General features: G+C 37.6%; 2 protein-coding genes across 8 annotated transcripts; both read left to right on the top strand.

Annotated features, from left to right (window-relative positions):
• The first annotated feature begins 2,509 nt into the window (after positions 1 to 2,509).
• On the top strand, positions 2,510 to 8,986 carry LOC131317646 (probable polygalacturonase). 5 transcript variants are annotated; one of them, XM_058347191.1, is made up of 7 exons: positions 2,510 to 2,541; positions 2,976 to 3,050; positions 4,792 to 5,109; positions 6,571 to 6,691; positions 6,807 to 6,981; positions 7,093 to 7,163; positions 8,010 to 8,986. In XM_058347191.1, exons 2-7 carry the CDS (start codon positions 3,021 to 3,023, stop codon positions 8,678 to 8,680), a joined length of 1,386 nt encoding a protein of 461 aa, XP_058203174.1. In that variant the 5' UTR covers positions 2,510 to 2,541; positions 2,976 to 3,020; the 3' UTR covers positions 8,681 to 8,986. The 5 variants fall into 5 exon arrangements, with proteins under 5 accessions (XP_058203174.1, XP_058203175.1, XP_058203172.1 ...); XM_058347192.1 differs by having other exon boundaries at positions 2,515 to 2,541; positions 2,976 to 3,054; positions 4,796 to 5,109; XM_058347189.1 differs by lacking the exon at positions 2,510 to 2,541 and adding an exon at positions 2,604 to 2,771.
• Positions 8,987 to 10,455: 1,469 nt separating this feature from the next.
• LOC131317645 (uncharacterized) lies at positions 10,456 to 21,685 on the top strand. 3 transcript variants are annotated; one of them, XM_058347184.1, is made up of 14 exons: positions 10,456 to 10,601; positions 10,713 to 10,823; positions 11,613 to 11,756; positions 11,851 to 11,966; positions 15,886 to 16,040; positions 16,562 to 16,650; positions 16,797 to 17,343; positions 18,083 to 18,253; positions 18,904 to 19,064; positions 19,228 to 19,307; positions 19,445 to 19,556; positions 19,657 to 19,731; positions 19,832 to 19,992; positions 21,471 to 21,685. In XM_058347184.1, exons 2-13 carry the CDS (start codon positions 10,734 to 10,736, stop codon positions 19,970 to 19,972), a joined length of 1,881 nt encoding a protein of 626 aa, XP_058203167.1. In that variant the 5' UTR covers positions 10,456 to 10,601; positions 10,713 to 10,733; the 3' UTR covers positions 19,973 to 19,992; positions 21,471 to 21,685. The 3 variants fall into 3 exon arrangements, with proteins under 3 accessions (XP_058203167.1, XP_058203170.1, XP_058203169.1); XM_058347187.1 differs by having other exon boundaries at positions 20,437 to 21,537; XM_058347186.1 differs by having other exon boundaries at positions 20,380 to 21,537.
• Positions 21,686 to 23,340: the final 1,655 nt, after the last annotated feature.

The following is a 23,340-nucleotide window of genomic DNA, read 5'->3' as shown; positions in this document are numbered from 1 at the left end:
CTGGCACACTACACATGGTTGAATGGGGCCCACCCCTTGCCTCCACACACTGTCATCTCTCACATGCGATCTCCATCTGTAAATAGGAGAAAAACTTTTTGGGTTAAGGTCCAGTCCAGTATTTATAACCTCCAGTCCGGTCCAGTTTTGGGCCTTTGTAGGCCCCTTCCGGGTCCACAACAATTATCGAAATCGTTCATTATGTAGAGCTCGTCGAGAATGGTATCCACGCAAAAAAGTAGCTTGATTTAACATCGACAGATACATGAACAAAACAGATTTGTATAAGAAAAATGCGATGATTATTTTGAATTCGGATCATCCAAAATACTTTTGAACGGCTGAGGTTACGCAAAGTTGTAAATAATTTTTTTTGTGATAGGATACACGAAATGGTTCATGGAAGAGAAATCAACGGCCCGATTTACTATTTGGGCCAATGATATTTTTCTTTCATGAAAACTTTCATGTAGCATAATATTTTTTAAAAAATTATTTTATGCCATTGGGACACCGTCACTTAATGTCATGGTAATACATTATACATTAGTATATTTTTTAAAGTCAATTGAGGAGGGCGTTAGGGCATCAATACTTAGGCGATGTGGGATGCCCAAAACCACTAAATGATTACTCATTCTTCTTTTGAGGTTATTCAACCATGTGCTCTGTGCATATCATTAATCTTCTCGTGAGCTCGATCTCCATAATGGATTAATTTTGGTTCAATAAAAACAACACATCAACTCTCTGTCACATTCTATTTTTGGACAAGGATACACCACCCCGTTCAAGTATCATAGCATTAAAGTTACTAGATACTCCTACAGTACTTGTGCCAAAAATCTTCCTACAAGTAATAAATAAGAGTTGCTTTTTTCCATAGCATTGAATGTTAAAAGATGAAAATATAACTGACTTAATTTGTATAAATGCATGCATGGAGTACTGTAAAATCCCTTCGATCTCAAAGCAAAATTGTGTACACGCACTTGCTCATGATCTTCATTCTTTCTAGTTTCTACAACTGTGAGATATTATTGTTACTCCACTCATTTTGTATCTGTCTACTCCAATTAAACCCGACCATGGGGGGCACGTAAGCCCACCAAGCAATTGCATGGAGCTACAAATTTCTGGCCCGACACAAGAGTAAAATTGCACAAATACATGGGTAAAAGAAATTTTTTTTGATCTGACTGTAAAGTTGTTTCTCCGTTACCAGGTCCATTAAAAATAAATAAAACATTTGAAAAATGGATGTTAGATGTGAAAATTTGGTGGACAATGCCAAATGGTACAAAGATCAAATGGTGAACCGGGTGGATAAGCATAACTAAACAAAAAGGAAGAAGTACATCCAGTGTCACATGCGGTCGACCCCATGTTAGCTTTTTCTGTGTCCCCAACTGCGGACCATGTAGTACAACTTAGCTATAGTCGCACGAATTTTGCTATGCAACTTCTGCTCAATAAACGCCACGTTTTTTTGTCATACTTTATACATCACCGGGATACGGGGAGCTAGCGAGTTAGTAAGTTAGTTCACAGAGATTTTAGAGACTATTCATAACCTTGAACCCCGCCCTTGTCCCTCATGGGACTTGAACTCTTGCCTTCACTAAGGGAGGAGGATGAGAAGACCAACTTGACAAGCTTTTCTCAACCCTTAGATGTTCACGTCGCCAAAATCTCCACTCTTTTTGTTTCATTGAGAACAATGCATCTAGGGTTGATAAAAGAAATGCATCGCAGCGTTAAAAGCTTGTATTAGAGTAGTGCATATGACGAGTTTTCAGCTCGTTTAGTAAACGAGCAGAGTGAAATTCGGCTCATTCGACAAAAGTTCGGCTCGTTAAGAGAGGTCCGGCTCGATTAAAGAGGCTTGTTTAGTAAATAACTAAGCTCGGATCTTTAAGGCTCGAGCCAAACTCGAGCTCAAGTTTTTGGCTTGTTCAGTAAGCGAGCTGAGCTCGAGCTCGACAAAACTCGGCTTGGCTTGCTTACAACCGTCAGTGTATAAAGAATACCTTTTGAATTTTTTTTGTTTGTTTGAAACGAAATTTGCAAATTATCTCCGAGTGGAATGTCTTGAATACAAAGCTCGAACGTACTATTGCTCAGCTCCTTCGTTTTGTGATATTTAAAATTTTCATATGCTTATCCATCAACTCCTGATCGCCTATGTTAAAGTTTGTTTTGATCGACTTGTCTTATAAGTAATCAAACTTAGATACTAAATATTTTTGAATTTTTTTAAATTTGTAAGAATTTTTTTGCCATATGTAATACACTGTTATTAATTGTGGAGACTGTAAACTCATCTACACGATGGCAAATACACTGTTATTAATTGTGGAGAGTGGAGAGTGGAGAGATATAGAAAAATAAGAATAATAATTAAAAAACGTGTGAAAAAATAAAAAGTCTCTAGATCCAAACCAAACACTGCCTTTAGGCCTACTCATGCCGCAAGACCAAAGGCCCAATAGCAAATTCACTTTTTTTACGGCTCGTTCTATTCGTGGATCCGTGTCCAAGGTAATTCTATCATCCTCTTCTCTCTCCCACTAATCATACTCTTTTAACACTTCCAGTGTTTTGTTTTCCACCATCTCCCTCTCTCTCACTCTCTCTCCACCCACAGCAACACCTCTTTCTCTCACTACAAGACTATAACTCTAATGGGTCCGTTACAAGGAAATTCAAACAATGGTGTCGGCGACAAAACGTTATTGATGAGTATTTAATTGATGATTACCAATCATCATGTATTTTAATTACCTTATTCTCCTTTTTCACCTTCCCTTGTGAAAGCTGGCATTGCTATATCAATATTCTCTCTCTTACACTTACCATGTATAAATTTTCTTGTCACTTATATGATAAAGGCATAAGGTTTTTGTGTGGTATTCTAATAAATCCCGGAAAGCTACTCTGCTTTTTTATACTCTGCTTTTTTGCTTCTGATGCAGTTGTTGCTGTTTGGGCATCAGAGTTCACTCTTGTCTCTTTGGCTGATGCACAGGCCGATACTCATGAAGATGCTAGTAAGTACGTTTCTTTTTCTATCTGGGTTTCTGATTTTCTCTCTTTTTTCCACTCTTCGAGGGATTTTTGTTTTCAACTAGGGTTTAATTACTGTATATAAGTACATATATATATATATATATATATGTGTGTGTGTGTGTGTGTGTGTGTATGTGCGGTGCAGTCAATTGTCAATAAAGGAGCAATCTTTTGAGATCTGCAATCGATTTCCTTTGTGGGTTTCTACCAATTTTGAGTTTGGAAGAGTTTCCTTTCATTGTTTCAAGTTCTAGTGTTAACGCCGTCCATTTACCAGAAAGAGCACTTTTTTATTCTGTGAACTCGTTTGAGTACCTGTGTTTCTTCTTCAATATTGGGTAATTTTGTTTCTATTGGTGTTGTCCTAGGAAATGCATTTTCCACGGACCCTTTAATTCAGTGGCTCGTTTTGCCTTTTGAAATCATGAGAAGTTTAAGGGAAATGCTACAATACACCCTCTTAAATCACCTTGACTTCATAACTTCTTGCATACAAATCCACAACATGGGTCTTGAATTCATCATTTTTGTTTAGGAAGTCATGACATTGAGACGTAAATTCATAAATATTATTAATATCAACTTTCAGTTTGTAACATTTTTTGTCTTGATGTTATGAATCTTTGAAACAAGTGTTCCGAACTTCCATACAAATGCAATGAATTCAAAGCGATTCAATGGAGTGCTTACTCACATAAAATTCGTATTTGGGTGTGTATTGGAGCACTTTCTGTTTACGAGAAAAACATACTTCATATGCACATTTGTGGGCTGATAGGTTTCAACAGCTCAAAATTTTTTTTTTTTCCAGTTCTTTGGTTTCAGCCCTTCCTTCATTTCACTTGGTACTAGTTGATGTGTCATAATCAGCTTTTACAAAATTTCCTTCATTTTTTTGAGGATTTTGTCTAGTTGCTGTTGAAATTGGCTCGAGTTCCCTCATCTCTCCGCGGCTTTCACAGGAATTCTGTCAATTTATGCTGTATGGCCTTTTCGTCTAGGCAATGTTTGGTTTGCTGGAATTACTTTAGGTTGGAGGGGACAGTTATTCCTTGGCTTCCTAGTGGCGATGGCCATTCACAAAAAGTGGCGAATAATAATTCCATCCTGTCATTTTTACGAAACCAAATGCTTGAATGAGCATCACAAAGAAACGATCATTGCGTTCTAACCTTCATTCTAGTGTACCAAATACTGCCCTAATGTATTAGAATTCCTTTTTGCTACTCGTAAAGGGCCAAGACAGCACACATTTGCTATTAGTCTCACGTGTGTATATGTGTATATATGTATGCATGTTGATGGTTTTATTTTTGTTTTTGATTGTGTTTTTTCCTCTCCTTTCTAGTTACCATTATATTGTTCATCTTTCTTTTTTTCTGACTTCGAATTTTGCTGTTAGTTTGGGCTTAAGACGTGGCCTTATATTGCTTGCCTGATTTCCTTTCTCTGGAGTTCTTCTATTTTTCTTTCTTTTTTCCTGACTTCGAATTTTGCTGTTAGTTTGGGCTCAAATATGGCCTTATATTGCTTTGCCTGATTTCCTTTCTCTGGAGTTCTTCTATTTTTTTTGGTCTCTTTCCTTCTTTTCTTCTCATTTTTGTTTAAATTTCAACAATTTGTATATCGTCCTATGTAGTAGAAATGAAACTTGATTCCTTTACCAGCAAAATTCGTCCAAGCTTGTTCTAAGAATTTTGGGTCTTTTCCTTGTTCCTTTAGGCAGCATTGCTTTTACTTCTCCCGTTGAGCAATGCCATTGAAATCAATGTCAAAGGGAGCGAGAGACAATGTGAATATCAGCCCACACTACAACCGAGACCACATAGTGTGTCCATCCTGGAGTTTGGAGCTGTTGGGGATGGGAAAACTTTGAACACCCTTGCTTTCCAGAATGCGATTTTCTATCTCAAGTCGTTTGCTGACAAGGGCGGTGCTCAGCTGTATGTACCGGCGGGAAAATGGCTCACTGGAAGTTTCAATCTTACTAGCCATCTCACACTCTTCTTGGCAAGAGGTGCCATCATTCTTGGATCTCAGGTCTTATTCTAATTCTAATTGATCTTTCTTCTAACATGTTCTGATTTCCAGTACTTCTGCTGCTCTGCATCACAAAGAACATTGACAAATAAGGGAATACTTATTCAAGAAGCATGAAGTTAATTCACCTTACATTTTAGGTCTTCAGTTGGAGTGTGCATTTAGGAGCTTCAAATTGATGGCTTTGAAATAACTGTGACTAGAGTTATTTGAATTCCTTCCAAACACGATCATAATACTTTGTACACAAACATTAGCAAAAATGCTTTCTGTGGGCAAGTTTGGTTTGTATTGACCATAGTTGTTAAAAACGATACACGATACGTATCTTACGATTTGTATCGTCTCCTTCAGGGAACGATACGTATCCTATCATGTATCCTTCTTGTATAAAAATCCTACGATACGGCCGCGTATTTTACGATTTATATGCGTATCCTAATTCTGTACGTATCCTACGATTCCTTATTTGAAAAAAGTCGGACCTTATTTTAAGAAGCAGAATCCCAAATGCATTAATTAAACCGTTTGATCTAATTATGACATCTTTCAAACCCTTTGATAGAAATTCAACCTCAATGTAGGTCTTGTATAAAAGAAAGAACCATACTTCGATTGTATTTTGTCTTACTTTTCTTTTCCTAACAAAGGGAACATAGAGCCATGTAATAGGCCCCAGTTGAGAGACTTGAAATTTTGCATCTTAAATTTTTTTAAATGTAAGCATAGTTTGTTGGTGTTATTAGGTGTATCTACTTCTTAATTATATTTTAATTACGATTAACGTTGTTGAAACATAAACTAAATTTAGTATTTTGACAAAGCTCCAATTGACAAAACCCAAATATGATAAATATTATCAAAAAAGATATAAATATCTAGTTTTAGAAACTCTAAAATATCTAGCTCTAGAAGCTCTAGAATATCCTTGTAAAATATCTAGAGTTTTTTTTTTTTTTTTTTGTGAAAATTAGTCTGATCTGTAATTCTAAAATTACCTCAAAGTTTATCTTGTATGGAAATATCTTTGTACTAGAGTCTTCCATGGAGTAGTACAAATAGGGATGAGTTCTAACTATTATATACCAAGTAAAAAAAAAATCAAGTGCAATACAAATACTCTCCTTCCCCACTCGTCTTTAATATTCTCCCTTTTCCAAAAATATTGTCCAACTATACAATCGAAACTCCTACTCTTCCAACAAACGTATCTCAAGATACACGATACGTATCTTGATACGAACTGTATAAGTGAAAAAATGATACAAGATAGACTCTTTTTTTTTCACAACTATCTTATTTTGGCCTTAGCTGATCTTTTTTTCATGTTCTGGTCAATTTAGGCCAACCTCAAAAAATCCCATTGTTCCTAATTCACTCATCCAGTGGAGCTTATTAGGTTGACAATAAGTGGAGAAAATTTTTCGAGCCATAGGTTTTGAAAATATTTATGCTTGACAGGAAGCATCTCATTGGGAAATTGTTGAACCACTACCTTCCTATGGTCGAGGTCTAGAGCTTCCGGGAGGAAGGCATAGAAGCTTAATAAATGGATATCTGTTGGATGATGTGGTAGTAACAGGTAGAGTACTCCACCAAACTTGGGGTTTTCAAATTCGACTAATGATTAAATAACATTTTTTCTGGTTATCTAATTACTTTTATCTCACGTGATCATTCTTATATCATTGCACTAGGTGATAATGGAACTATTGATGGACAAGGCTCAGTTTGGTGGGAATGGTTCACCTCACATTCATTAAACTATAGCCGGCCTCATCTTGTCGAATTTACTGGTTCCAAAGATATTGTTGTATCGAACCTAACTTTCCTTAATGCTCCCGCATTCAATATTCATCCAATATATTGCAGGTGAGTTGACCAACGCTAACGACTATCCATTTGGTTCTTTTATTATAAAGTTTGTTTATACCTCGACAAGCATTTGGAGTTGATAGAAAATACTATACGGATTTTATGCAGCAATGTGCAAGTTCAGAACATTTCAGTGTATGCTCCACCAGGATCACCTTACACTGTTGGCCTAGTACCAGGTACATAGGATGATCCAGGCATTCACTTCGTACTTTTTCTCGCTGTGAATTGATAATTTGGTCACGTGTCTTCTACGTAATTAGGTGCCTGTAATGTAGAAGTAACATGTTACATTTTAGCTCACGTTTGCCTTCTTCCTTTTCCTGGGGAGCTTGGGGTGGCTATGCAAGGTGGTTTCAAAGGAGGTTTTTTTTTTTTCCTTCCCTTTCTTGGGTGGTTGTGCGTGTTAGCTCTAGATACAACGAGGAATTTCCTTACAGTTGTGATTGGGTCAAGAAACTTGTAGAGGGACTCATGGATTGACCAGAAAAAGCATGGATTTCCATTCATAAATGGAAGATATGTTTCCCTTGCGTCTTTTGTCCCCTCTACAAATCCTTATTGTGAACACACTATAGAGACTTTAGAGGTATGCTGGCTCTCGCTTCTCCACATGTTGGCCAAATAGTGGCACAGAGTTGAACGCAAGCCACCCTTAATGGAGTAATCCATGCAATTAATTCATTTCCTTAAAGCTCGTTACCTCTGAATCTTTTTCCATAATCTCCTTGAGCAAAATGTGAATTCCAAGAGTTCATAGACGAACAATGGAGTGCCAATGGCCCAAGGATCTATGTGAATCTTTTTCTTTTGCAACTCCAGTTTAAACACTTGCACGAATTTACTCTTAAGAACTGAACCTCGCTAAAACTCCTCATCATTTGAACAATCTATGTTTGTGATCGTGAAGAGAGAAAGACACTTTGTAGTAGTTTTTTTTTTTTTGAATCATGGGTTATCAATTTTGGGTTACTATTAGGAAGTTGCAAAGAATCATTGATATAACCGAACCTACATTCTTTCAGATTCTTCAGACAATGTATGCATAGAGAACTGTAGCATTAGCACCGGACATGACGCCATTGCTCTCAAGAGTGGCTGGGATGAATACGGAATAGCCTATGGCATGCCCTCAACAAGTGTACACATCAAGCAAGTATACCTCCAATCATTTTCGGGTTCTGCCCTTGCTTTCGGAAGCGAGATGTCCGGAGGCATTTCCAACGTCCTCGTGGAACACCTCTACATATACAACTCAAATTGCGGAGTTGAGTTCAAAACAACCAAAGGTAGAGGTGGGTATATCAAAGAAATTGTCATTTCAGACGTTGAGATGAAAAATGTCGAAACAGCTTTTAGTGCAACTGGCCAAAGTGGGTTCCACCCAGATGACAATTTTGATCCAAATGCATTACCCATTGTGGATTTGATCACTTTGCGAAATGTGATAGGATCAAATATCAGCCTTGCTGGAAGTTTCACCGGAATTAAAGAATCTCCTTTCACTTCCATATGTTTATCGAATATTTCCTTAGCAGTCACTAGTTCTACTACTTATTGGGAATGTTCAAATGTTCTAGGTTTTTCTCAGTTGGTGTTTCCAGAACCGTGTCCTGACCTTAACTCTTCAGTCTCAAATTCTTCGTTCACATGCTTCTCTTTCCTAAATTCCAATGCCGAGTTTGCAACTTTATGATACCATTTTTCCCACCTACAAACTCGAAATCTTTCAGCTCCTCTACAATTAGCTCAGATTCTTTCAAAATAAGGCAAATGTCTAGAATACATGTTTCTTCCACCTCGCCCGCTTGCATTCTTGCATTGTTACTACCTGCATATTGTTGTACAGCCTCATTTCTTCATTCATGTGTAAGGAATTTTTGGCAGTGATTGTTTATTTCTTTTGAATCTGGTGCATTATATTCCATTGTAAAAGTAAAGGTTAGATGAAGTGACATTGCAATTTGAATCATGTGATTGGAATTAACATCAAATTTGGTTATTTACTCTCTCTCTCTCTCTCTCTCTCTCTCTCTCTCTCTCTCTCTACATATATATATATATATATATATATATGTATGTATGTATGCTTTGGAATGATGCAGGCACTGGTCTTCAAATATTTGCAGGGTATTAAACATTGAATTGTAGTGCTGTATTTGTTTGTTGGAGTAGAAATGCTTATCTAATAAACCAAAATGGAAAGCTTATGAGAAAAATGAATGAACCGGTTGGACTTTAGAAGAAGACTTGCAATATACAACAAGAAACTGTGAGAACATGACTTGCAATGTACAGTATGTGATTCTGACATTCTAACTATGCATATAAGTTTTCACTTAATCAATTCTCGCTTGTGCTTTCAACCCTTGCTCTTGCAAATGTTCGAGTTTTTTTTTTTTTTTTTTCTTTCTTTTTTAAGACACTTTAACGCTCGCGCTCGTACGTACTCCCGCACGTGCATTATGTGACTAATAAGAGTATGGGGTAAAGTTAACCTTCCCACTTTTCATACATTTAAAGTTATTGAAGCTACTTTTTTTTCAGCAAGTGTCTAGACAATTGTTATATTTCCATTTAATAGAACTCATACCAGTCTCCAAAGCTCAAAGAAAGATTGTACGGGCTTAATGAGCTTTATAATCAAGAGATGGAGAATTGGAATCCGACGGCGGGACTTTTTGTTTGGACACGAATCATATTTTCTAAAATTCGTGACTCGCAGATTAAGATTGAATTCATAAGAATCACCAAACTTTTCTAGCCTGTCTTTCTTTATTTGTGTCTCTTTTGATCTCTGTATCTTCCTTCAAATGTCAGATTGAAATATGCTGTAAATGGGACTAAAAAAAGAAAAGAAAAGAATGCCCTAAAAGGAACAAAAACTTCAAGTTAACCGATCGACTAGGGTTTGACAAACGGGGCAAGTCGTTCTTTTTTTTGCATAATTAAGAGAGTGAAATTTTAGAAAACAAAAAGAATGACAACATCACTTATTAATTTCGGTTCCATAAGAAACCTCAATCTCCTTGATCCAAAACATACAAAATTACATTCGATTCCAGCCTCCTCCGCTCAAGAAAAACAAATAGCAAAAACATGACAGCATGAGCAGCGACCATCTTTCTAATTCTATCGTTATTTCCATGAGAATAACTTATTCACGGATCCGTGAATAAGTTATTTACGGAGATGCTCAATCTCGGCCGTCCAAAAGAGTTTTGGATGATATCCAAAACATAATCTACTACCGTTAATAGATTGTTTTTAATCCAAATCGTCCAAAACACTTTTGGACCACCAAGATTGAGCTCTGAAATAACTTATACACGGAGCTACGTGAATAAATTATTCTCTATTTCCCATTCTTTTTCAAGTCTATCTGATAAGGGGTATTAATGTGATCCCAAGGAGTTAATGGGTGCATAGTGTGATTGAATCTAAATTAGCGGGTGTTAGTGAAATTTACCCAAACTAAAATGAAAGGGGACGAACTAAACAGCGGCAGCGTTACAGCGTAGTGTTGAACCAAAAACTTATCCCTCCACCTTTTCCACGGCCGCCGCCGCGTAGATACTCGCCCCCCCTAGCTTTCCTCTTCTTCTTTCTACAGTGAGGTACTTCGCACACACGCACGCAAATGTATATATGCACGCGCATATGTGGCTTTATACGCCGACGTATACATGTATTTGTATGTGTCTAACTTGCTAATTTATCCTGTTCAGGTACGAAGGAAGAGGATTGGAATGGGATCCTCGAATATCAGGGACCTCTTGACTTCGTTCAGTCCGTCTTTGGACTTCTTCGCTATCAGTTCTGGCGATGGTCGAATTAAGGTACCTCAAACATTTTTGTGTTCTTTGTTGTTGTTGTGGAGGTTGAGAAATCAAAATAATACAAATGTCCAAGTAAACAAAGTTTGTTGCTCTTGGTTTTGCTCTCTCTCTAGATGTATACACATATATGTTTGTATTTGTATCTGAGAATGCATATTTTGATGATTTTAGACCATGGAGCTTTTTATGATATCAGCATAGCAGTGCAATTATGCACCAACACAGATTTAGGGTTTGTTTGGAACTTGAAAAGAGAAGGGAAAATTAAATAGCTTTCTCTCTCCTTGCTTGATTTGAGAAGAAAGAAAATAAGTACATTGAGCACGGTGAAATTTTCTTTCCATTTTCCTCACACTTGTCCTCTTAATTATTTTCTCTCCCCTTCTCTTCTGTTCCACAAATTCCAAACGGAGCGTTAATCATAAGTTTGAGTAAAAGCTTCATTAACGACAGAATGGTTATTTAGAAGCCACTAAGAAGTTAAAAAAAAATGCTTTTTGAGTAAATAAAAGAGTTAACTTAGTTTGAGTTAAAGGAGTATTATAACTTGAACTGGAGTTTCAGTCGAGATTAAGGGTCAGAGATCAGTTTGCATTATTTTTTTCCCATATCATGATTCTGATTTTGTCCAATTACTGTTGTGAAACACTTTTTCAGTTTGCAGTTTTGTCATAGTAGTGTATTAGAAGCGCCCATGAATGTGGAGTTATACATGTGATTGTATTGGTTTATTTAGTCTGAAAGTTCAAGGTTTAAGCTCCTCTGAATTGATGATTTGGTTTCTCTCAGATTTGGGACACCGTGAAGGGCCAGGTCCAGACTGAGTTTGCGGATATTGTTTCATCCGGTGAAGCTAATTTGTTTGGTAAACCAGAAAGGGGCCATCTTTCGGTTGATTACACGTGCATGAAGTGGTTGTCTTTAGACAAAAAGGTTCAGTTTTTTTTTTATAAGATTCTAATTTGACTAGTCTTTTTTATGACATTGTTGATGTTTAGTGAGTTGAAACTCATTGATGTTTTTTCAGAGAAAAAGGAAGCTTGGAAGTTCGTTGTTGATATTAGGAACGGGGAGTGGTGACGTATTAGCGCTGGATGTATCTGCTGGTCAAATGAAGTGGAGAGTTAGTGACTGTCATCCTGGGTGTGTTTCTTGCTTTAGCGATGTGCTTTTGTGGTTTTTGCGATTGTTTAAGGGAAACTCTTTATTATCCTGTTTCACATATCCAACTCCTAATCTATTGTTAGAAAAAGGTTTGCTTCGTGCTTCACAACTTTATGAATTCCCATCACTGGTTCCGAAATTTGTAGTTGGTTAATGTTGTGTCGTTCAACTGCAAATTGCATTGAATTAGATGAGTTGCTTATCCAATCAGTAGTATAATTGGACAACATGTGTAGTTTCCCGTTTATGAATTCCCACGTGTGAGTGCCTTTTTGTATTGTAGTTTTATATCCCCTCCGTGAAACACGAGAACATATGCTGTTTCCTTAGTGATTTATATTCGAAATATGAGTTCTAGATACGAAGATAGGATATCGTTGTTCACATGATCTGAGTGGATACTCATATTCCTCTGATTTTTGAAATGAAATTGGAGAAACCCAAAACTTCATACCAAACCAAACCAAACCAAGCCGAGCCTTAAGTCCCAATCACTTGGGGTCGGCTACATGAATCATTTTCCTCCATTGAGCTCTGTCAAGAGCCATTTGTTCACACAAACCTACTATACTCATATCGTTGCGCACCACAGCATCTAATGTCAATTTAGGTCTACCCCTCCCCGTAGCATTGCTACCCAAAGCTATCCTATCTGCTCTCTTAATTACTGCATCTCCTGGTCTACAGTAGACATGTCCAAACCATCTTAGCCTATTTTTCCTCAATTTCTCTTCTATGGGTGCTACACCTACTATCTCACGAACCGTTTCATTTCTAATCCTGTCTCTTCTAGTCTTACCACACATCCACCTCAACATTCTCATTTCTGCTACACTCATCTTGTTCACCTGTTGCTTCTTAATAGGCCAACATTCTGTCCCGTAAAGTATCGCTGGTCTAATGATAGTTCCATAGAATTTTTCCTTCAATTTTATGGGTACCCTCTTGTCACACAGTACACCAGTAGCGCTACTCCACTTTAGCCACCCCACTTGAATCCTATGAGTCACATCATCGGCAATCTCTCCATCTCTACTAATGATTGATCCTAAGTATCTAAAATGATCACTCTTATGTATCTCCTAGTCTAGGATCATCACTATTTCTTCGTGCGCACTGCTTGTACCACTAAACTTGCACACCATATACTCAGTTTTACTCCTACTTATTTGAAAACCCTTTGACTCTAATGCTTCCCTCCAAATTTCTAGTTTCGTATTAACACCTTTAGCGGTTTCATCTACGAGGACAATGTCATCTGCAAACATCATACACCATGAGATATCTTCCTGAAATTGTGTAGTCAATTCATCCATAACTAAGGCAAAAAGGTACGGGCTCAAGGCTGACCCTTTATGCAATCCTACAGTGATTGGGAATTCACTCGTTTCCCCTACTGGTGATCGAATGGACGGCACCTTCATACATGTCTCTAATCACCTCGATATACCCTTTGGTCGCTCCCTTTCTCTCCAGAACCCACCATATGATGTCTCGAGGCACCCTATCATAAGCCTTTTCTAAGTCTATGAAAACCATATGGAGATCCTTCTTCTTTGCTCTATGTTTTTCTACCATTCTCCTTAATAAGTAGATAGCTTCCATGGTTGATCTTCCAGGCATGAACCCAAACTATTTCTCTGACACCGTAGTCACCATCCTCAAGTGATGCTCAATAACTCTTTCCCACAACTTCATCTATGACTCGTCAATTTAATACCTCTATAGTTGTTGCAGCTTTGGATATCCCCTTTATTTTTATAGATAGGTACTAGAGTGCTCATTCTCTATTCGTCGGGCATCTTCCTCGTCATAATAATCTTGTTAAACAACTTCGTCAACCAAGTCACCTAGACTTTTCCACACTTCAATAGGGATACCATCTGGTCCTAAGGCCTTACCCGGTTTCATCATTTTCAAAGCTTTGACCACTTCGAACTTTTGTATTCTCCGATAAAATTCACATTCTATATTTTCGTCAGGTACATACTCTTCCTCCCCACCAAAGCCTCCTTCATGTTTCTCATTTAACAACTTCTCGAAATACGATTTCCATTTATCCCTGATCGCTTCGTTTTTTATCAACACCACCGAATCAATATTTTTTATACACTTAACTTGAGAAACGTCTTTAGCTCTCCTTTCTCGCAACTTGGCAAGTTTATAAATAATATTTTCTCCATCTTTACTATCGAGTCTAGCGTAGAAATTCTCATAGACTTTCAACTTAGCATCCCTAACAGCTTTCTTAGCTTCCTTGCTTGCTTATAATCCTGAAAATTTTCCTCATTCCGGTCCTTTTGCCACTTTTTAAAGCACTCCTTCTTGGCTTTTACCTTGGTTTGAACCTCGTCATTCCACCACCATGTCTCCTTAGAAATTAGACCTTTTCCCTTCGACTCCCCAAGAACTTCTCTCGATATTCTTCTAATACCGCCAGCTATGGTATTCCACATATTGTCACTATCTCCTTCCACTCCCCACTGTACTTCTTGAGACATTCTTTCCTTGAATACCTCTAGTTTCTGCCCTCTTAGGCCCCACCATTTAGTTCGTGGGCATCTAGTTTCCTTCCTCCTCCTAATATTCCCCTTGAGACTAATATCTAACACCAAAAGTCTATGCTGTGCCACTTGACACTCTCCTGGAATAACCTTACAATCCTTACATGTCAAGCGGTCTGCACCTCTAGCGAGAAAGTAGTCAATTTGGCTTCTATTGGCTCCGCTCTTAAAGGTAATTAAATGCTCTTCTCGCTTCCTATAGAGGGTATTTCCCACTATAAGGTCAAAAGCTACTGCAAAATCTAAAATCCTCCGACCACCTTCGTTAAGGTCACCAAAACCAAAGCCACCATGTGCCTTCTCATACCCTTGCTTATGCACTCCCACATGGCCATTGAAATCGCCTCCTATAAATAGCTTCTCCCCAAAAGGTATATCTTGAACCACGTCATCCATCTGCTCCCAGAATTGCTCTTTAGTGAGATCATCCAAACCTACTTGCGGTGCGTAAGCACTAATAATATTAACTATGCTCCCTCCGATCACAAGCTTAACTAAAATAATCCGATCTCCTTTCCTCGTGACTGTAACTATCGAATCTTTCAGGTGTTTATCTACTACGATACCTACTCCATTTCTATGTCTATTCTTACCCGTATAGTAGAGCTTATAACCTGTGTTCTCTATTTCCCTAGCTTTCTTCCCTACCCACTTAGTTTCCTGAAGACAAGCTATACTAATCTTCCTCCTAAGCATGGTGTCAACTAGCTCCCTAGTCTTACCCGTTAATGTCCCTATATTCCAAGTTGCTAAACGAATCCTATAATCCTGGGCTAGCTTCTTTACCCGTGCTCGTCCAGGTACACATGGGAACCCTTGCTCACTTATCACCACACACCGGCGCCCCTTGCTCATTTTTTTCGAAGCACCTGAAGGCAGGCACAACGCGTCGCTTAAAGGGAACGCCCTAGCATGTTTCGTTATCATATTTGGATTCATGTCATAGAGATCTGACGGGTTTTTTTACATGCTGGCTGTCAGCTACCTAACGCACAACCCTCCTCCTTTATCCGGGCTTGGGACCGGCTGGGGAATAAAGATAAGGCTCTAAGCACAAACCAGGCGAAGTTCCCAAAACTTCATGATGTCAGATAATTACTTGTCGTGATAGGATTTTAAAACTCTAAGGGAGTTTGTAGCACCCCATTAATAGATTGCAATTTTGTACATACAAGATTTTAAAAATTTGTGTAGAACATCTAGAGTGTAACATACCACTTACTAACTGGATGATGGGGCTAGAGGATCTGGATTCAAAATCAATATTTAATGGGGCTAGAGGATCTGGATTCCAAATCAATATTTACACAGCCTAACCATGACTTTCTTTGCAGTGGTGTTAGCACGATTTCATTTCCAACACATGATTCATGCATATACACGGCGGGCAAGGATGGGATGATTTGCAAGCTAGATTCAATGACAGGAAACTTGCTAGGGAAGTTCACAGCTTCTACAAAGGCAATATCTTCTATGTCTGTTTCATCAGGTTTGCGACTTTACTATTTCAATATTTTCATCTATTGTAACTTATTCACTTGTTGCTTTAATTTTGTGGCGGAGAAAGCGCTTTGGGTTTCATCACAGTTGAATTAGTTCAAGCACGAAACATGTTTTGAAATGAACGAGATCTGGCATTGTTATTTGTTTTTGTTTTGTAATTAAGTACTCTGTATCTATTTTTACCCATTTTCAATCCACTAGTTAATTGATTGCTATGTCTTTGTTCAGCATTTGATCAACCGGCTTATGTGATCTTTTTAATTGATCAGCTTCAGGGTTTATTTTTGAGTGATGTCCAATTTATATTGATGCTATAGTAATTGTTTTTGTGACACATCAACACGCTACGAGTCATCTGTATATTACCTTTTCTCATCTCTGTGTCCTTTTGTTTTTGTTTCGGTTTCCTCTGATGTTAGCCTCTAGTTGTTTGACTATAGTTTTGGTACCTGAATCTGGTTTACTGTGTTGAAACTGCTATTTATGTGGTGTGTTCATGAAAGTCAGATGGGAAGACATTAGTGACTGCAGCTGCTCAACTAAAGGTTTTCAATTGTTCAGATTACAAAAAGATACAGAAGTTTTCAGGCCATCCTGTGAGTGTTTTTGCTTCTCCATTGAAATGTTGTTAGATGTCTCTTTCATTATCCCATTCAGAAACAACTGGAAATATATGACGTTTGGTTTTCTTCTTCTGCTTTCTGCTGTTTTTTCAAGTAACGTTCTTTGAACTGGTTAACAGGGGGCTGTCCGTTGTATGATCTTCACTGACGATGGGAAATACATTCTTTCTTCTGCTGTTGCTGAACGTTACGTTGCAGTATGGAAACTGGATGGCGGAAAAAAGCAATCAGCTTGCTGTGTTCTTGCAATGGACCACCCTGCTGTTTTTCTGGATAGCCGGTGTGTTGATGCTGGGGATGTAGATGGTGCTGGCCTCTCTGTCTTAGCCATCTCGGAAATGGGAAATTGTTATTTTTGGTATGGGAGGAATGTTGAGGAATTACGCAATAGCAAGCCAACAAAAGTTTCCTTATCTCTTGATGACCCATTCTCCAAGACTCAGAAGGGTGCAGTACCTACTATATTAGCTGCAAAATTGCAAGGAATTGCGAAGCCTGCCTCTGGGCACGTATTTTTGGCCTATGGGTTGGCAATAAAGCCATCATTTGAGAAAATCCTAGTCCATTCTGGCACAGATATAAGATTGAACAGTTCCTCTGATGGACTCCTTCTACCCATCACTCAATCCCGCAAGTCTAAACAAGGGTCAAATAAACGTAACGAAGGTAAGTCATGATTGACCATAGGTTTCATGTCCACCTTGGTTTGTTCATCATGATTCTGTGAATGTTTGTGCATTAGAAACTTTGTACCTTTGGAAACCTGGGTTCTGGAATTTCCTCCGCTTCCTGCTTCATCTTACATGTATAAGTTGAGTGTTCACCAAAGTGAATTGTTCCTTGTTTTGATACATCCTTTTGGATGGAAGTAATTTCCTTGTTGCATGAACCCAGGTTTCTCAATTTGGATTCATAGATGTGTTGAAGTGATAGGTTTATCATGTGATGCTGACTAATGCATTTTCAACTGTCTTCTCGGACACAATCTTTTGCTGCACGGTGATCAGACATTCCACTTTATTTGCAATTCTTGAAATATGGAAGAAAAAAAAACTGCAGAATTGTAGTACAATCTTTGTTACTTTGGGATTCTTTTGTTCGGAAGCAGGGAGCTACCTACCTATTCCGAAGAATGTTTTGTTCATGATTTTGATGCAGAGTATTGATTACCTGACTCCATGTCAATTGTCATATCAAACTTTCTACTCATTTAAGGCTTCTTTTTTTTTTTGCTGAGAAAAAGACATCACCTCTGGTCTTTCCACCTGCTTTCATCAATTCTCCTAATGAGTCATTTAGTTTGGAAGTGATTCTTGTTATTCCCCATCGCCTCTTAGTCCTTTATTCCCCTTTCTATATGAAAATCTATCTTCAATTGGTGTTGATCATTAATGTTTGTCAACAGTTAGTGCTCTAGACCGTGCGAATGCAGAAGATGCCCTACTTCCAATGCCTACATTTTTTGATTTGCATCAACAAAAGAAAGGACATCAAAATTCAAGTATTGTCCCTGATGAGGTAATGGCTGATGATTTGTTCGACGGCAAGCGGAGAGCCCCAGTTGAGGCCAAGAAAGGTGTGTCTTAAATTATGTCAGAAAAGGTCCCCATTTTTTAATTCTGGTGCATGACCTTTTATATGTTTGTTATGTGACTTATGTCTATGGATTTTTTGGATGCTAGTATAGGGATAGTGGTATCTTTATCAGGTAACATGGGGTATATATTATCCTTCTAGTTCAGATGATTTCTGTAATTCCCATATCGATGTTTTTGGTTATGTTGTTGCATGAACATTTAGTTCAGTGCAAAAAAGTGTTGTGTCAATTTTTTTGGGGAAAATGACGGTCCAGGATGTGTTTTGATAATTAATACCTGCCAAGGACATGCTAAGAACGTTTGTTAATACTGAAAATGTCCTTGGCGGGTATTAATTATCAAAACACGTCCTTGGCTGTCATTTTCCCATTTTTTTTGGTTCAAGGGGTATAGATTTTGTTAATGTTATATGGTAGGAATTATATTGCACTTTCTTTCTTCTGGTTGTGGTATATAGTAGTAAAGAACATTTTCTTTTCTTTGTTGCTCTTCCTTTCGTTTATTTTTTATTTTTTATACCTTTTATGATAATCACATTTCTGTGCTGCTTTATTTCTCTTGTTAAAAGCTTATTGTTTGAGAGAGAATCAATTACGAGTATTTTGCTCACTGATGTCCATTTGCGCAGATGACTTCAATGAGGATGGAGACACTCCTATTGTGTGCATGGAGGACCGACTCAGGGTGTTAGGCATACTTGACAGTAAGGATGATCTTACATCTGATACGGTTATAGATTCTACGAAGTTGAGGGGAATCGATATTGAGGCTAATTTGCTGCAGAGGAAGGTCTGTTTCCTGGTTTGGTGGGATTTGGTTGTCCTTCTAAATTATTGCAGTTGTGTCTCATTTCAGTTATTTTCTTTGTTCTTTCATTATTTTCCTGTTATTATCTTTGTCTATGAATCATGCATGTGTTCAAACTGTTCTGATAGCTTAATTGCAATCTCAGATGAGGGCAGCTATTTTATCCATGGCTCCTAGTGATGCTTACAAGCAATTACAAGTCTTGGTGGCCACGTGGCAGTCAAGGTGCATTCCTCTACCCTCTTCTGAGGATTTAGACACTTTGGAAGATTGCTTTTCATGATGCATTCTAAGCTCTGAACATTGTTATAGAATGCATACATTTATGTTTTGGCATTTAACTGTTCTTGTTCCTTTTACAGGTCATGCCGTGGAAAGTATATTCTCCCTTGGATCTGTTGCATATTGGTGAATCACAGTGACTACGTCATATCTCAGGAACCAGTGACCAAATTGCTGGATGCCTTAGATAGGGTAAAATTCTGTCTTGTTTTCCCTATCTTGCTTAATTCATTAACTTTGACGTTCATTATCGAGTTATTTGTCAGGCTTTAACCATGTTGTCTTCTTCCAGCTTACTAAGTCTAGAGGGGCATCGATTCATTCTTTATTACAATTGTCAGGTCGTTTGCAACTTGTAACGGCACAGGTAATTTACCTCACATGTCAATTGAGGTGGTTATGCAAATGCGTCAGGATTTTTAGTTTAAAGACGTAGTATTGAATCTGTATTGCTTTTCTCTAAGCAGATTGACAAGGCTATTCAGAATGAAGGTCAGAGCTTTTTGCATGATCAGCAGATGGATGAAAGCGAAGATGATGATGTTGATGACGTTCTTTATGGTGAAGAAGACGAAGAATCCCAAAGTAGTGACGATGATGATGACTAGGATTTTTCCCTCCACAAGAGGTGATTGTTTCTTTTCCAAATCACATATTTATGTGCATGTTCATTCCTGGATTGATGCTGCATTATTACTAGTAGTAAAAGCTTGGGCGCTTGTGATGGTAAGAACTTTGTAGGATTTCTGGTCTTTCTTTTATTCTCTCTTTTAGATGAAAGGAAAATTCTAACCATAACCCATTGGACGGTGGTTAACGTGCAAAGTTGGTAGGGGTATGTCAGAAATATTAAAACTTAAAAGTATGTGAAAGCTCATTGGAATTATAAATGTGCATTGAAGTTTTAACTAACGGCAGCCCACTGGGCAATTGTGCTGTTCAAATTGTTTGGACTTGTTAATGCTTATTACTGAAAATACTAACTTACCACCCATGTTGTTTCAGTGTCTTTTAGGGTCTACAAAACAGTTGTAAGAATTCAAGCTCACTTCAGTTGGGATATTAAGTGCAGGGTTATGCTGTGGGTGGACAATTATTGTCCTGTGACAGTATGTTACGTGATGCATATGAAATTTGATATTCGAGAATTCTCTCTACGAAAACCTCTGCTAATGATCGGTTGCAAATTTTATAGAAGTCATCTTGTTTTTTTCAATTGGTCTTTCTGGTAGGATCTTTGGAGAATTGAATATGTTCAATAAATCAAGGAGATCTAGCGACCTTTCTTTGTTTAATCCTGCTTTACAATCAGATGGATGTTTGAGTAAGTTCAAATGCTTAATTTGCGGAGGCACTCCTGGTCAATTTTTTTTCTAATGATCAAGGATCTCTTGGACAACGAAGGGATAGCCAAGTGGTAATGCTTCCCTTTTACCAGGAAGGAGACCTGGCTTCGATTCTCATTATGGGGTTCCATTCCACCTCCTAGGTTAGGTTAGATTAGGTTTCTTGCATGTACTCAGAAAAGAAGAAAAAAAAAGAAAAAGAGGACCTCTTGGTTTCGCAGTTTGCAAAAGCTAACCGAGCTAAGAAATGATCAGGGCTCTTGGTTTGCAGAAAATAACTAAGCTTTTTCTCATGGTAAGGACACTACTATAAAGCTCGTTTTGTCCAGGCTGTTGGAGCTACTCTTCATCCATCTTGTTTTCAAACCCCAAGGGGTGGCGCAGCCGTTGTCATATGGCACCCCGGGCCCCAAGAAGTCTTTGGTCTAGGCTTCGACTCCATCCCACGTGCTATCAATTCCTATGCTGGGCCAGTTTGTACGGGGCTTTGTCCGGCTTTAATTAGCCCCCCGTTGGTGATTTGGTGTTTGACTCCTCTCACATGCTTATCAATTCCTGTATTGTGCTAGTCCATGAAGGATTTTATCCCTCCTTTAGCCCTTAGTTGGTCCCTCTGTTACTGGAGGTAGGATAGGTCCCTCGGGCTGGATACCGTGTAATTAATTTCTTTTTTTCCTTTTTTTTTTTTCTTTTTCTTGCTGTTTTTGGTTACACAGATGCATATGTGACTTTGATGCTAATTGTTTGAATTCCACAACAGGTTTCATTTGCATGGTTTTTTCCTTTCCTGGTGGATTCACAGATAGGTTGATGTGGCTCGTATCTAACCACTGTTGGCAAACTACCGATTTGTCCTTCCGCGATGTAACTTATTTTTTGTTTCGTTTGGAGAAAAGCACAGGCATGATGTCAAAATTACTGTTTATGTAACCCACAGTTTTGTCTGACTTTCATTTATTAATGGCCTTGCTCGTACGTGATATTTTCAGTGGTTTGATTTCATGCTCTTGCTCTTATTTTTAATTTTTGGTCATGTATACGCATAGACATTATGTGACCTAGATATTAACAACTTGTATCCCAAATCTCAACGAATGTTAGGACATTATTCACCTCTAGTGGTTTGTTAAGAGTAAGGCTGGGTTCTTGTAATTTTTTTTTCCCCGTTTTGTGTGTTTTACCCGTCTTTTTTGAATTTTTGTTAGATTTGCATCATATTTGTTGGATTAATTATCCGTCTATAAGTAAAAAATTATGACCAAATTAACAAAAAAAAAGTCCACTAAAGACGAAAGAAATGCTATCAAATTTGTCTTTATGTTGAAAGTGTTTTATGTAAATTTTTTTAAACATTGATTCACATTTTCATAGGAGTACTTTTTCGATTTGTCTCGTTGAGATGAACAATTAACCCCAAAAAGTATGATGAAAAGCTAAATAAAAATTAAGGAAAAATAAAATTTATCGAAATAAATTCTGGACCAATAAATTTACAATAACGCAGCCTAAATAAACAAAATCGGATTCATCCCTGCGGAGTCGGTTTGCAAGACTGGCAGCCAAGGAAGATTGCATTTCGCCTGCAGCAGCTACTACATTCTCAAAACCGTCAAGCATATCACGATTGTCTCTAGAGTCATAGTGTGGACACGTGGAATTATTTCATTGTTCGGCAACACCATCACGTGGTGCTTTAGACCATGTCATAACTATACATTCTTGTAAAAATTACAATTAAATGTATGGATAAATATGTGATTCTGAAATAGTCTGAAGCACTAGGTGATGGTATTCATGGACTATTAAATAATTATATTCCATAGTATATAGATCCTATATCAATATACATTAATGATGAAGAGTGTTAGAATGTCGTAATAATACCATAATCACAGCAAGATTTGATTACGTTTTGATTGTAATTACTCCCTCTGTCCTAATTCTTTTGTCTTTTTTTGAGAGTTTGTGTCACTTTTTAATTGATTATATCTCGCAATCTATAATATTTTAGATGATTTTAAAAATTATGTATAAAAGAGCTCATTAAAATCTATACAAGATCCATATTGCATGTAAAAAGTTTTACCAATTAAAATTTATAATCGATTTTCTATCTGGTTAGAATAGAATGAGGGACAAAAAAATGGGGTATGGAATTAAGGAGTAGTTAATTAGGGCTCAATTTGGATGGTAGGAATCTTGAGGAGGAATGAGAATATGACACTATACTCCCATGATTTCGACATTTGGAAGGAACAAAAATAGGAATGTGACACCACACTCTCAAGATTCCCGTGTTTGTGAGAGACAGGAATAAGATTGTGATTCCTGATGACACATCCGACCAGGAATCACATTACCAAGTTGAGTAGAAATCTGATCCCTCCCTTAACCCATGAGAATCTTATTCCTGGCTCAATCAATTAAAAAAAGAAATATTCACCTTGCTTGGATTGACATTTTGGGAGTAACTTTTAACTCTCGGCACAGTTTTCAATAAATTTTTCTCTCTATCTCTCTCCACTCATTACCACTCCAACTCTCAAAAATAACTTTCTAAAATCTAAACCAAACAAAGTGATTGACTTTGATAAATTTTCAAAACAATTGATTCATGTATAAGATTATTG

Source organism: Rhododendron vialii, chromosome 2a (assembly GCF_030253575.1).
Source record: "Rhododendron vialii isolate Sample 1 chromosome 2a, ASM3025357v1".
Taxonomy (NCBI): domain Eukaryota; kingdom Viridiplantae; phylum Streptophyta; class Magnoliopsida; order Ericales; family Ericaceae; genus Rhododendron; species Rhododendron vialii.
The sequence above is the reverse complement of the archived record's forward strand: the minus strand, read 5'-3'. Positions and strand labels throughout refer to the sequence as shown.